The following is a 13926-nucleotide window of genomic DNA, read 5'->3' as shown; positions in this document are numbered from 1 at the left end:
CAGCTTTGTGTCTTTACTAATTACATATACCTGAGGAACAACCTGGCGCACGTGTGTTCGATATTTCATAAAATTCCTGCCCAGAAGTTATGCCCACGATATTGGTAGTAAAAAAATAAATATTATGTATATTTTGAAGAGCACAAGAAATCTTAGCTTAACTGAGATTACCTGGGTAGTACAGTTTGAAAAGTAAATTTTCACGGCCATTTAAAACTAGACGGACTTGGAAAAAAAAAGAAAATAGGCTCACTTTAACTCCAGTGGTCACTTAGGACCTGATTAATGAGTCACTGCGCAGGCAAGAGGATGTAGAACTTCCTGCACGCCTGGCCCGGGACGCCACTTAGACACACGCCTGTGTGTTTTCACTGTGAGGTTTCTTACCTTCGGCTGAAATGCTCCTTGTAGTGAACCAAAAGGGCCAGTGGGTGGGATCATAGGGGGGATGCCCGATACTGCAGGAGGATAGGAATGGAAGAGCTGTGGCCAAAGACGGAGAGGGGGAAAAAAGATTTTAGTAGGAGGCAAGTGACATATTCAAATTCCCGTCCCATAGAAAGACATCGACATGAGCAAGCCACGTAATCTCAGTTTGATGCTATTAGTCAAGAAGCCATGATGGAATGATCACACAGATGTGCCACAAATGTGTAACTTAAAAAGTTAAAAGTAGTTCAGGATCAATCAGCCAGCAAATGACATCCCGGGTGAGGGCATCATTAGAAAGGGAGCTTTTCTGATTATTAATTGTTAAATCAGATAGAAGTCCTAAATGATTGGAGATTTTAATGCATTTCAAAAACAGGAGGGATCCTGAGCCAAATAAGATGCCTAGAAGATTACAAGTTAATTAGAGGGGGAAAAAAGACAGAAAAAAGAAAAAAAAAAAGGGGGGGAAGAAAAAGAAGTCTTCATGAGTGCCAGGATTTTATACCATTAAAACTCAATTAGTACTTTCAGACTTTTAATAGTTTGAGGAAATTAGAGTATATTCACAATCCTTGCTTCATTAGGTTGTTGTAGAAGTGGCAGTTCCAGAGGACAATTTGATTCTCTCATCTAAAATAATGACAAATATTTGTGAAAGGGTAAAATAAAACGACTCGATGTATACTTTAAATGGAGCTGCCAATTTGTCTAGAAGATGGATTCTAGTTGCACAGAAATAACCCGAGTCTGGAATATCACTATCGCGCTTTCAGTTGCTCTTGTTTAAGTCTCAGGTACTCAAAGCACTTCCGTATTAACATATGAAGTCTGAGTTTTTATGGCCACTTCTGAATGGTATCTGCTATTAAATGAACAAGCTCTTTGGAGGATATTCAAGCCAAGCCCTTCACGTAGGGGTCCACTCTATGATGGTAAAAGAATGATTCTGAATGAAGACTATGAATTTTCCTGAATCAACAGCCTATAAAAGGACACAATTGAGGAAAGAAATACAGAGAATCTGAAGACAATGCAAACACAACTTTCCCTCCTTCTAAAAATTTAATCTTTTCGAGGTCCTATTGGTTTGGTTCCACTTACTGTGATCAAGCCACCATACAAATATTTTAAATACTGCCCCACCCTCGTGGTGGTTTATTATGTCAAAATTACAACAATAATTGAAGCTTTTCTTAATAAAGTATTTGTGTTAGTTATTTTTGGTAATGACTGAAATTCACATTTCGCAATTCCGTGTTCAGAGCACGTCCTTTTTCTGTCGGTCTTTATTTCATTTTGCTCCCTTCAATGATGCAGCAAAGTTTTTCAGACTAATTGATATTGAACTAAATCCACTTAAACAGTGATTGCAAGCCAAGTGCCCTCATTTAAAACTACTTTTAAGTCTAAAATTGTGTTTTAGATACTTGAGTGCATTGCATCTTAATTCCCCTTATAATGTCCTAATCCCCAAAGCAGGGGAGGACTGAGTACTTCATATATTATCCACTATAACTCCTAATATGAAATAACTCTCCCACAGTACACTGAATAAAGCTGAGTAATTAAATACATGCCCCAGTGAAACACACTCAAATTTCTAGTACTCTGCCTCCAGGTGGGCATTTTCCCTTTAATGTTTACAATTTAAAAATTGGATGTTCTTACCACTTTCTTTTTGCTTTATTCCATCATTGACCTCTTAGAACATAAATATGGCTGACTATTCCTCCCCCTGACTAAAAACCTGAAGCGCGTAAGTAATAATACATACACCTTCCAAAAATTCAGGCCTCCAGGCTTATTCTGCATCTTCGGCCTAGGACTGTAGAATATGCATATCAGAAGGCACTGCAGTGGGTCCTAGAAAGTAAATCTGAGCCACTTGTTGGGCGCTCAACTTTCTATATTTATTAATTATTATTATTATTATTATTTGAGACAGAGTCTTGCTCAGTCGCCCAGGCGGGAGTGCAGTGGAGCCATCTCGGATCACTGCAAGCTCCGCTTCCTGGGTTCACGCCATTCTCCTGCCTCAGCCTCCCGAGTAGCTGGGACGACAGGTACCCGCTACCACGCCCGGCTAATGTTTTGTATTTTTAGTAGAGACGGGGTTTCACCATGTTAGCCAGGATGGTCTCCATCTCCTGACCTTGTGATCCACCTGCCTCGGCCTCCCAAAGTGCTGGGATTACAGGCATGAGCCACTGTGCCCAGCCTGAATTGTTAGCTGGTCCTTACTTTAAATCAGCAGAGTATAGACTAAGGGCAGAATGGTGCCATCCATGGGCCAGACCCAAAGAGGAAACCCATAGGTCTACTGGGCTTTGGGTGTCCCTGTGAAATATGTTTTTGTATCCCAGTACTGAGCAGAACAGGGGGGACCATGTTGGGAGGGAGGCGGAGGAGGCATCACTCAAATACACTTTTCTAACTTCTTTTTGAAGAGGTCTTTCATCTTATTTCTAAATGCCCCTAGAGTACATAATTCTCAATTGATTTCTAATATTTTCTAGCCTTGACTTCTCAGCTAACCTCTTGACTAACATGGTATCTAATTATCTGGTTCAGAGTATGAATTAATTCAGTCTTTGCTGATCTATTAAAGTAGCACTTCTCAAATGATAAGATAACACTATCTACAAACCTAAGCAAGAACAGTTGAGTATGGTGAATCAACACGGCTACAAGCAATGATTAACTTTCTCTTTTTTCTGGTTTCATTAAAAAAAAAAAAAAAAAGAAAGAAAAAGAAATCACTGGCAAAGAAACTTGCAAATTTTCAGATAAAAATGATGCAGTATTCACCCCATCATCAAAATATCATGGAAATATTCAAGGTCTTTGAATAAAAATAAGCTCTTGTCTTACAAGTTAACTGAACATATAACTTAGGGTGTTACCAATTGAAGTTCCAGAACGTACTCTTAAAATTGCATACAACAATTTTTTTTTCTACATAAAGGAGAATGAGTTTAAAGAGAAAATATCACTCATTTCAATTCTGGGAGTTTCTTTTAATTAAGTGATATTTTTACTTTCCATTGTAACAAACTCAACAGAACAATACCAGCCATGTGGAAGAAGGTTCTACATTTAGTCTAGAGCAAATAAAAATCTACTTGTTGAAGAGTCATGAGTCAAAAAGACAAGGGACTTTCTATTTAAGAGGAAATAATTCAGGTTGCATTCCAGAACTTCTGTGTTAGTGGCATTTCAACTGACGACTGAAATGCTGTGATTCTGGACTCTCCTGGAACTCTACTGACTCCACTGCTGACACCTCACTTTGCAGGACAGATGCCTGACTGCCACTAAAGAGCAACTCTGCTTTCAAGCCTTCGGAGTGCTTATGATCTTTTGATTCAGAAGATGATACTGCATCTTTACCAAAAGCAAAACACCACAAAAGCAAGCATCCAAAGTGGCGAGGAGCAATGGGAACTCTTGCAAAGATGATTAAGGAAGGCTGCTAGTCATTGACTGATCTGTGGCAAGAGCACAAAAATGGCAAAGCAGTTACATTCAATGTGTAGCATGGTAATGAAACTCACACTGTGCCGGTAGAATGGGTCAACTTTTGTAGGGTATTTGTCAAACTGTAAAGGGATCAAAGCAAAAGCTAGTTACTTAATCTGCATTTTTGTTCACTGCTACGGTGGAGGTGGCCCTACAAAGCTTTCCTGTCATTAAGCTGTCATCAGACCCAATAACCTCATTACATATGAAACTACTCTGAGCTCCTGAGTCTCCCTGACAAGAAGCCAACAGAAATGGAAGAACAAAGTGAAATACCAAGTGGTACGTTTTAGTTCTGCACATACTAGGATGCCTTTCTTCCTACTATTTTCTTTTTACAGATTGGCACGAACCAAACATCTAAACAGGAGAGAATAGCCAATTATCCAGATAAATCAGAGAGGTGAGCATTTGATCTGATTTACCCAATGAATTCTCCCTATTTTCATCTTCACTTTGGCAGAAAAACTGTCTTGCCGTGCAGCTGTCTTCTGAAATGTATTATACCCAAATACAAAGTGATCTGGAATAGGCCAGACAGCCTTTCACTTGAACAGAAAAAGAGTATACTATTGTTCCCTCTAAATAATGTCATCATATTGATGCTATAACTATCCTTGGTTAAATTTATTTGTGAAACAGCTCACACAGGCCAGCAGAAAACTTTCTCAAAATCTTAGGATCTTCAAAATCTAATTGTTGAGAAGTATAATTCATCCAAAAAAGAGATACAGGATTTGTTATTGAAAATATATTTCTGGTCACAAGGCCTCATTGCTAATATTCTTTGAAATGAAATTTATAAAACAAACTTTAAAAACACATTTTTAAAAAGTAAGTTGAACAAGATGGGGGAGGGAGAGGAAGGAGAGCAAGCAAAGTTGGGTGAAGTGGACTCCTTTTAAAATCATGCAATTTATTCTCACAATGCCTATAGTAACGGCCTTAAAATCCAGTATTTCCTGAAATATTAACAATTAAATAAGTAAAAAACGACTCTAATACTCACTGTTGGACAGGACTCTGAGAATATTTAGCATTCTAATATGGCACTATTAATTAGGGTTATTAACTTTAAAAAAAAATTCCTCACTGGTTCTGGACATGTGCTAGCCCCCAGTTAAGACCAAGACCATGTCATGGCCAGTGGTTCCTCTTGCCCCAAGGCAGAGAGTTCCGTCCCTGCGATGATCCCTGAACACTTGCTGACAGAGCACAATACCAGATTAGGGACTGTCTCATGAAACACAAGAAATACAACACCTCCAGCAAAGTGAGCTTAGGGAAGCCATCGGAATGCGCAGGTGGCATCCAATGCAGTCCCAGCCTCCTGGCAGAGGTCTCTCTCCCTTCTCTCTTCTTCACCCCCATTACCCTGCAAGAACGTGTGTGCTAGCACTTGGTGCAAAGCACAAGCAGGTGCATTTTCTGCCCGGTGACAGTCCCCCGGGATGCTCAAGAAAACGAAACAACCCTTTAAGAAGTTAGCCATCAACACCGGACATGACTGTTTTGAGGGCAGATGGAATCATTTCCACCCGCAGTGCTGGATACAACTGCCTAGAAAGAAGTTCCTACTTTAGGCCCCTGAAGTCAGAGCTGCCTGAGGCAGGGCACTAGGACACATTCCCTTCTCTCCAGCCAACAGCTGTCACTCCCCATTCCATCTCTGGTGGCCCCGCTGCCCAGCCCGGTCCCACGTGCTGCATAAAGAAAAGAGTCGTGCTCTACTTATCCTCACATTTCTGCCTGGGGTACGCACCATGGGAGGTGCTGGCGTCGGCATGATGGCGGTGGGTGGGATGGCGTGGGGGAACGGCGTGAAGGTGTGCTGGTGCGTGTGCTGGTGGGTGTGCTGGTGCTGGTGCTGGTGCTGATGGAACTCGGTCCGCAGGTAGGGCGGAGGGCCCAGGGAAGCCCCGCGGTCAGCACTCTGAGAGGCCAAAAAACGAGTGTTCAGTTCCTGTCGCAAGATGTCTTGCTCTGGAAGAGAAGAAGAGGGAGACGATGACACCTTTTCCTTCAGAACAGGACATTGGAGTGCCTTCCTGTGGAGGGATACGGGGCTGATGACACAGTGGCAGGGGTGACAGGATGTGGCTGGGCCCTGAGATAAACGGGGGCAATCAATGAAGCAGAGGAGACCAAGGCCTGGTTGCACCCTGTCTCCCTGTTCTCTAGCTGGTCTCCCAGCTTTCAGAGACAGGCAGTCTATCAATTTGGGGAACAAACTCCAGGCCAAACGCCAGAGTCCGATTTCCAGCTGTCACTACTGGCTGACTGACCCTGGGCATGGCAAATAACCCATCTGAGGGCCAGTTTTCCCATCTCCAAGAGGGGGACAATAATATTGCCTAACTCATGGGTTTGATTTTTGAGGGTTAAAGCAATTTGCACATTTAAGTGCTCGGGAACAGTGACAGTACACTAATAAATGTCAGCTGTTCACACGGCAGGGCTCGCATGTCCTCTTCAAGTGTCAATTACTGCTATAAGGCTCTCTGTATTGGCGGCATAACATGGCTACACTGGACCAAAACTGGGACACTTGACCTGATTAACACAGGTGAGGAGACAAGGACCCTGTGTCTAACATGAGGTCTGCCCTTAAAATTCTGGGATATATTGTCACAAAGAGTGTGTCATCTCCTCCCAAGGAGACAGGAGAAGGCCCTGCCCTGCCCAGTGAAAAGAAGCCCCTTAAACCAGGACACAATCTAAGATCCTGGAGCGAGACAGACATGGGCTTGGGGACGCTTCCATCACCCTCAGGGGAGCCCAGATGACACGGGATACACTGCCTGGGTCTGACCACTCAGTGGCTGAATTTAGCTGGAAATGCCTCCTAACTCCAAACAAACCCACTCTCTTCGGGCAGTGTCTGATTCACAGGGGCTGAGCTAGCTTAGTATGGGGGCTGACAGGTATTTTTGCTGGACCTCAGGCCAGAGAGCGTTTGAGGAAGATTACAGTAAGGAAGGAAAAAACTGTAGGCAAATGCAACCTTGCAATCGGGACAACATAGGTAGGGTGAGGTCACAGCGAGGGGTGGTGGGGGTCGGGGTCACGAGCACAGGCCCCTCCGTCCTACCTGAGTAAGTGCTCCCGGCCGGGTGTCCGGCCACCTGCAGACTTCCTGATGTCAGTGGTGGTGGAGGAGGCAGAGCAGTGGGAGGGGCAAACATATTGGGGTGATGTGAGTGTGCGGGGGGCTGGAGGGTGGGTGTGAAGCTGTGCAGGGGGCTGTGGTTGGGCAGGGAGAGGGGGAACGGGGAGGCAGAGGGGTGGTGGGAGATGTGAGGAGGGGCGGGCTGAGTCTTCGCTGGAGTGCTGCTTCTGCTGCTGCTATCAGAGCAAGAAAAAAAGAAAAAAATAAAAAAAGGTAAACAATGTATACCCTTTAAAAGAATCCTACCTCCTTCCCCTAAACCCTCACCACAGTCTCTCTTGCCCCTTCCTCTTTACAGATCCTCCCTGTACGCACACACTTTCTGAAATCACAACTCCTGCAAACTTTCCCATCGCTACTGCAGACAGAGCAAACCGAAACTGCTGCTTCAGGGCTGTGGGGCATCTTGGTGTCGAGACAGCTCATTCTGCCTAAACCTCAGGGCCTCTCTCACTCCTGTGGCCAGATTCTCATCTCTGCCCCTAGAAAATCCCCAGCCTTCCATCCTCCACTAGCTACATCTCCTATAAAGCGACAGTTAACAAAAAGGAACAAAAAAAGCGATGATCTGAGTTCCCCGCATCTGTCTTGTTACCTCTTAAATGAAGACACACAAAGAATAGGTGAAACCCAGGTGCCTGCGTTCTCACATCACTTTATGGTCTGGAGGCCACAGAAATGGCCGAGGGGGCAGAAGCCGGGCCCGGCTCCTTGGGGAAGGAAGAAACCTGCCTCCCAAAGACTGTGCTTTCCCCTCTTAGGAAAAAGCAAAGCCCGGAACCACCAAAGCCACCAGGTTTTCAAAAGGAAAACACTAACAAAGACACACAGCCCCAGGAGCAGTGCTGGGTTAGAATTATAGCCTCCGGGGCACCAGGGCTTGGCTCTACTTGGCGCTGCACACTGGGTTTCTGCCTCTCTTTTCTTTGCTGTGTTCCTCTGTGCTGCTTTTTAGACGTTTCTTTGTTAACTTGGCAAAAACAAGACAGAGGAGAGCCTGGATTTCCATACAGAAATTTCTCACTTTCTCTAAATGCAGCTTGTTTTGTTTCTTTCCTCCTCCTCTGACCCACATAGGAGGAAGTAAATCAGAAAAAAAAAATTCCTTAAGCTGGAATACTCATCGGGTCCCAATCTTCCTGTCTTTGGAGCTGCAGGGAGACGAGTTTTCTTTAACACTTCTTCTGTCAGAGGCAAAGAGCCTCTCTTGAAAGGATCTGCTCACACTGCGTGGCCTCTGATATGCCCCAGGCTTCGATTCCCTGCCTGCCACTGCTGCTGGGTCTCCCTGGCCCAGGGCTTTCCAAGCCCTCCTCTCCTTCCGCCTCCATTCTCGAGTGCCCATAAATATTTACTTCTTTACAATGTCCTCACCACCCACCCATCCATCCCAACCTGTCCTTTCCCAAGAGACCCGAGTCTCACCCACCAGCCCCATTCCCTGTCTCTAGTCTCAGAGAAAAGGAAGATGTTTCCAACAAGGAAACCTCAGTCTCCCTAGGGATCCCTCCCCGATTCCCACCCGCCTGATCCCCAGGGAGAGGGGCAAGAGTCAGGCCAAAGAAGGGCAGGCCACTCACCTTAAACTGTTGAGGCTTAAGCTACTGCTGTTGTAGGCTGACAATGGCTGGGAGAGGCTCTGAGCGGAGGGGTGGGCCTGCACAGGTGGGAGGTTCTGATGGAGCAGCTGGGTGGGGGACTGTGGCCTGGGTGGCCTCTGCACCTGAGGCTGCGGGGCGGGCTGGAGCTGGGCCTCAGGAGGGCCCTGCGGTGGCTGTGTACTCGGAGGTGGGGGTTGAGGTGGGGCCTCTGTGCGCTGCACCAAGTCAGGGTCCGGAGAAAGAGCTCGGAGTTGGGGCTCCGTCTGGGGCTGGGATATCGGCTGTGCAACCTGAGGGCAGGGGTCTTTAAGCACCACAGGCTCAAAGATTGGCTCTTTGCAACAGTCCTGGCTCTTCTCCTGGCTTCTCTCTAGACCCGATATCTTGGGGACAATCGGCCCTGCATCCTGGCTGTCATGTTCTGGTAGCGTGCCAACACCTAACTCCGGATCTGCATGGGAGAGAGCAAAGACAAAATCACAGGCAACGACATGTGAGTGTGGGGTAAGGAGGGAACGCAAACTCCAAGGCTATCACACAACTCCAGCAACAGGACCTGGCACCAACCCTCCTGGCTTGGGTCCTTGTCTCCACCACCTGCGGGGGTATGCGCCCACAGCAAATGGGGTCAATGGTGGACAGAGAAAGATGCAGGAACAGCCTTTGCCCTTGGGGAGCAATGACCCTGGGGGTGTGGGAGGGGAGAGAAAGGCCAACCGGCCAGAGGAGACTGCATTCAAGAAAGCAGCCTAGTGCCAGGCATAGGGGCTCACACCTGTCATCTCAACACTTTGAGAGGCAGAGTTGGAAGGACTGCTTGAGCCCAGGAGTTCAAGACCAGCCTGGGCAACATAGCAAGACCCTGACTCTACAAAAAAAAAAAAAAATTAGCCAGGTGTGGTGGTGTGTGCTACAGTCCAAGCTACTCGGGAGGCTGAGGTAGAAGGATCACTTGAGCCCAGGAGTTCAAGAGCACCCTGGGCAACGTAGCGAGACTGCGTCTCTATATAAGAAAAAACAGCAGCCTAGACTACATTCTGAAAATGAATGTTTTCCTTAATCTCCAGAAAGTCTTTTATGGCATCACAATTAAGAAACAATAGTTGACAGGTTGATTTTTCCCTTTTAAAACAAATACATTTGTTGAACATACAAAAGAGAAGTGTTTTCAATAGCAAATGAGTCAAACATTATTTAACATCACACGGATGTTTTTTCTTGGCCTTCCCTTCCTCCCCACTTTCCATTTTGACCAAAGGGACACACTTGACATTTACAGATAATTTTTTGTTTAGCAAGTGCTCAACTTCCAAGTCAAAAGGCAGGTCTCTTAATGCCCGTCACCTGATCCCAGCAACATCTGAGATCAAAGGTGCAAACAGGAACTGAAATAAAGTTTCCCGTCAACTACACTTGCTAAAGCTTTTAAGGAAGTCCCCTTGGACCACATGGGGGTCCCCACTCAACTAAGTTAAAGGGGTGCTGGACATTGAGACTAAGCTTGGATATTAAATTTAAGTGTAATTCTACAATCGTGAAAGAAATACAGAAAATAGCTGCTCCTGTATGGATGTGAAAGATGTACTCCCTCCAAAGGTCAAAAGATCTCCCTCCAAAGGTCAAAAGGGCCACATTTAGTAGAATGGCTTGATTACCCCATAAGCCAAACTCCATAAAAATCTCAAACCAGAATAATGAAAGACCAATAGGGCACTCAGTAGAAAAGAATGGCTCCACTTGGGAGTAAGTACTTTTGTATACAACTGGGGGAAAATTATCCTTCCCACATTTTTGTGCTGAAAAGATGCATCCTTTTATTACTACACAATTTCGAAAGAGATTAAGAACAGATGACAACATGCTTTGAAGTGAAGGTGTTTTTCAGGCATTCTTAAATGAACTACGCTGGGCGTTAACTTTCTCCTCTTACCTCATTGTATCAAATGGGAAAAGTATGTGGTATTCTTGTTGGTTCTATGTATTTCTGGGGTTTTCTGTTTTTTGTTTTAGAGGTGGGGTCTCCCCAGGTTGTTTAGGCTGGACTGTACTGGATATTCACAGGTGTAATCACAGTACACTACAGCTTCAACTCCTGGGCTCAAGTGATCCTCCTGCCTCAGCCTCCTGGGTAGCCAGGATTAGAGGTGCCTGCCACTGTGCCCAGCTTACATATTTCTGTTTACGTACTGTTGTATATACACACTTGTTTGCCATTATTCCTTGGAATTCTCATCAAAGCAATTCATTATTTTCAATGTTCTTTTGGTAACACAGATCAAACCGATAACATGCACAAAAGCAAAAACAAAACTTGGGTTTATAAACAAAGCACATTTTTGGCTAACAGGAACTTGGCTATCTTCAAGTCTCTCCAAACAGCCTGGAACAATAACACCAACGAGATGGGAAGAAAGCTGCCTTCTTCACACGCTTCAGAGGTATGAAAAGACCGAGCACTTGGCAAAGCGCTGATGAAAAGTAACTCTGGACTTCTGACACACATTTCTGTCCAGTGCTGTCTTATCAACCTTTCTGGGAATATTTTTGCTTAGGATAAGGCTGAAATTGAAAGGCTTCTCAAAACCTTCATTTCTAACTTCAGGGCTGAAGGGGCACCCCAAGCCCTTGCTGTGGATAGGTCCCCATCCAGCTAGCAAAGCTCCTGGATCCAATGAGGCAGGAAGGCCCTTTATTCAGAGATGTCACAGTTAGGGATCCGGCTCTGTGTCTCTCCATGTGTCTTCACAAAATTTCCCATATTTTTCTTTCACAGGATTTTCCCCATAGCAAGCTATTACCAAAGGCACTGAAAAATCACATGCTTCATATGCATGATCCAGGCCTGTGAGTCAGGTCTGAGACACAAAGTAACAACAGCCCAGAAATCCTAACAGCACAAAACAGAGGAGGTGTTTCACCCAATGAGAAGTTCTAGGTACATAAGCAGGACTCTTCTCATGCTGACAGCTAATTTAGGATTTTTATGCTTGGTACAATGGCAGAAACATTTTTAAAAAATCTTTTTGTAGGCCAGGCGTGGTGGCTTAAGCCTGTAATCCCATCACTTTGGGAGGCCGAGGCGGGTGGATCACGAGGCCAGGAGATCGAGACCATCCTGGCTAACATGGTGAAACCCCGTCTCTACTAAAAATACAAAAAAATTAGCCGGGCATGGTGGCGGGCGCCTGTAGTCCCACCTACTCGGGAGGCTGAGGCAGGAGAATCCCTTGAACCCGGGAGACACAGGTTGCAGTGAGCCAAGGTCGCACCACTGCACTCCAGCCTAGGCGACAGTGTGAGACTCCGTCTCAAAAAAAAAAAACTTTTTGTATTACTCTGTTTTCTCCAGAGTGGGCTGGTGAAGACATCAATAAATACTTTCTATCTTGGTAAGTATACATTCAAATTGCCTCCAAAAATCACTGTCCAAAGTTTCTCCCTCAAATGAAAGAAAGCTTCCTTTTCCAAAGGACACCACTCAGAGGATATCATTTGCACTTACTTATACTGGTAAGGAGGCACATCAGAGACACATAAGGAAGTACTACAGATATCTAGCTTGACTCTATTTACCTCCTTGTTCTTGAATGAGCCTCAAGAATTTGGACAACACAGCCAAGCTTCCAGATGGCATCCTGCAGGTGTGGGCTCGCTTCCCAAGACCCTGGTAAGGCCACTGGAGTTGACTTTCTTGTCTCCTCTGTTGCCTCACTGTCTGAATCTCAACCCAACCACAGCTAGAACATGAGGAGTGGTGCCAAGCCTGTGGCCGTCGGCACCACCTCCAACAAGCTACCAGAGATGAAGGGAAGACCCAAACCTCTCCAGGGAACCCTGCAAATCTGTACGGCACTCCTTTAACTTTAATGCATGTTCAAATCACCTGAACATCTGATCAGAATTCCCATCCAGATTCCACAGCTCTGGGATGCGGCTCTAGATTCTGCCTTTCTGAGATCTTCTAGGTAAGGCTGAGGCTGCTGATGTGAGGATCACATTTTGAGTAGCAGGATCTAATCTAACACTCTCTGACCAGGTAGGGAATATGCCCAGAGAAGTGAAGGAACTTGCTTGCTGGAAGTCACGTCCTTGTTTTGTAAACCAGAAGGCTTGAGTTCCAGTCCCAACTCTGCCAACACCAACTGCCTTTCCTGCAATCTATACTATGCTACCTTCTAAAAAGCAGAAGTCTCAAAGCAAAGCAGGTAATGATAAATCCAGGATTCAGTTAAAATATTTAAGTACATCAGACTTCAAGTGTAGAGGGTTAGTAAAGCTACAAAGAGTTGCTGGAACACTGCACTTCAGCCAGCCCTGAAAGCAATCAGTCCATCGTTGCTCTGGTACTGCAACCTATAAACAAAGCAGTGATGAGTTTGAGCTGGTAAGAACTTGGGGGGCTGAAACAGTTTTATGACTCCCCATTTACAAGAGTCTCTTGAGGCACAGGCTAGGCGTCAGGCATTTTTGTGGCTAATCGGTAATGCATTTCCTCTTCCTTTCAATTATTCAATAAATGCATCTTCCCAGTTAAGCTTTTCCATCTTGACAGTCAATTTGTCTTACTGTACTTCTCCAAAATTGGCAGGAACACATTTTAAGAAATCAGTTGGTATTGCACTGCATACTCTGAATTTGCCAAAGGATAAAGGAAAGAATGAAATTTGCTGAATTTGAAAGACATAAGAATGTACAAATTGAGTAGTCTTATTTAAATGTTGTATTCATTACATTTTGAGGTTTAAAAATCTCTCTTCTTGTGATTATAAAAATAGTTCATCATGCTTATACTAAAAGACATGCAAATTCAAATTACACTGCGTACTTTACAGTAAAAAGGGTGAGTTTATTGCATGTAAATTGTACCTCAATAAACAAACTTTAAGAGATTAGGAAAAATTGGTTTCATTTTGACATAGGTTTGATACAAGTTGCCTGGGGAAAATGGGCCCTTTTTTTGTACTTTACTAGTAGAATGCAAACTCTGCAACCTCTGTGGAGGACAATTTGGCAACATTTAGCAAAATAACAAATGGAGTTCCCTTGGTGTGGTGTGTTAAGGATTTAGTCTACAGACATGATGAAATAGTACCATGGTTTGAATACCAAGTTTGGAAGCCACCCAAATGTAACCATTAGGAGACTGGTTACATACGTTTGCAGATCCACACAATGGAACACCTTGCAGCTGTAAAAAAGAATGCC

General features: G+C 44.7%; 1 protein-coding gene across 13 annotated transcripts in view; it reads right to left on the bottom strand.

Annotated features, from left to right (window-relative positions):
* The window catches only part of AUTS2 (activator of transcription and developmental regulator AUTS2), a 1192438-nt gene that overhangs the window by 20988 nt on the left and 1157524 nt on the right, over nt 1–13926 (bottom strand). For 3 of the 13 annotated variants that reach the window (XM_054559157.2, XM_054559159.2, XM_054559152.2), the window contains 5 exons: nt 8701–9172; nt 7043–7296; nt 5714–5934; nt 3987–4031; nt 388–483 (listed from right to left, as the gene is read on the bottom strand). In XM_054559157.2, the coding sequence (XP_054415132.1) occupies nt 388–483; nt 3987–4031; nt 5714–5934; nt 7043–7296; nt 8701–9172 (1088 nt within the window). Of the gene's footprint in view, nt 1–387; nt 484–3986; nt 4032–5692; nt 5935–7042; nt 7297–8700; nt 9173–13926 lie in introns of all 13 variants that reach the window. The other 10 variants (XM_054559150.2, XM_054559155.2, XM_054559156.2 and 7 more) reach the window with 6 other exon arrangements.

Source organism: Pongo abelii, chromosome 6 (genome assembly GCF_028885655.2).
Source record: "Pongo abelii isolate AG06213 chromosome 6, NHGRI_mPonAbe1-v2.0_pri, whole genome shotgun sequence".
Classification (NCBI taxonomy): domain Eukaryota; kingdom Metazoa; phylum Chordata; class Mammalia; order Primates; family Hominidae; genus Pongo; species Pongo abelii.
This window is presented reverse-complemented; position numbering and strand designations above follow the sequence as displayed.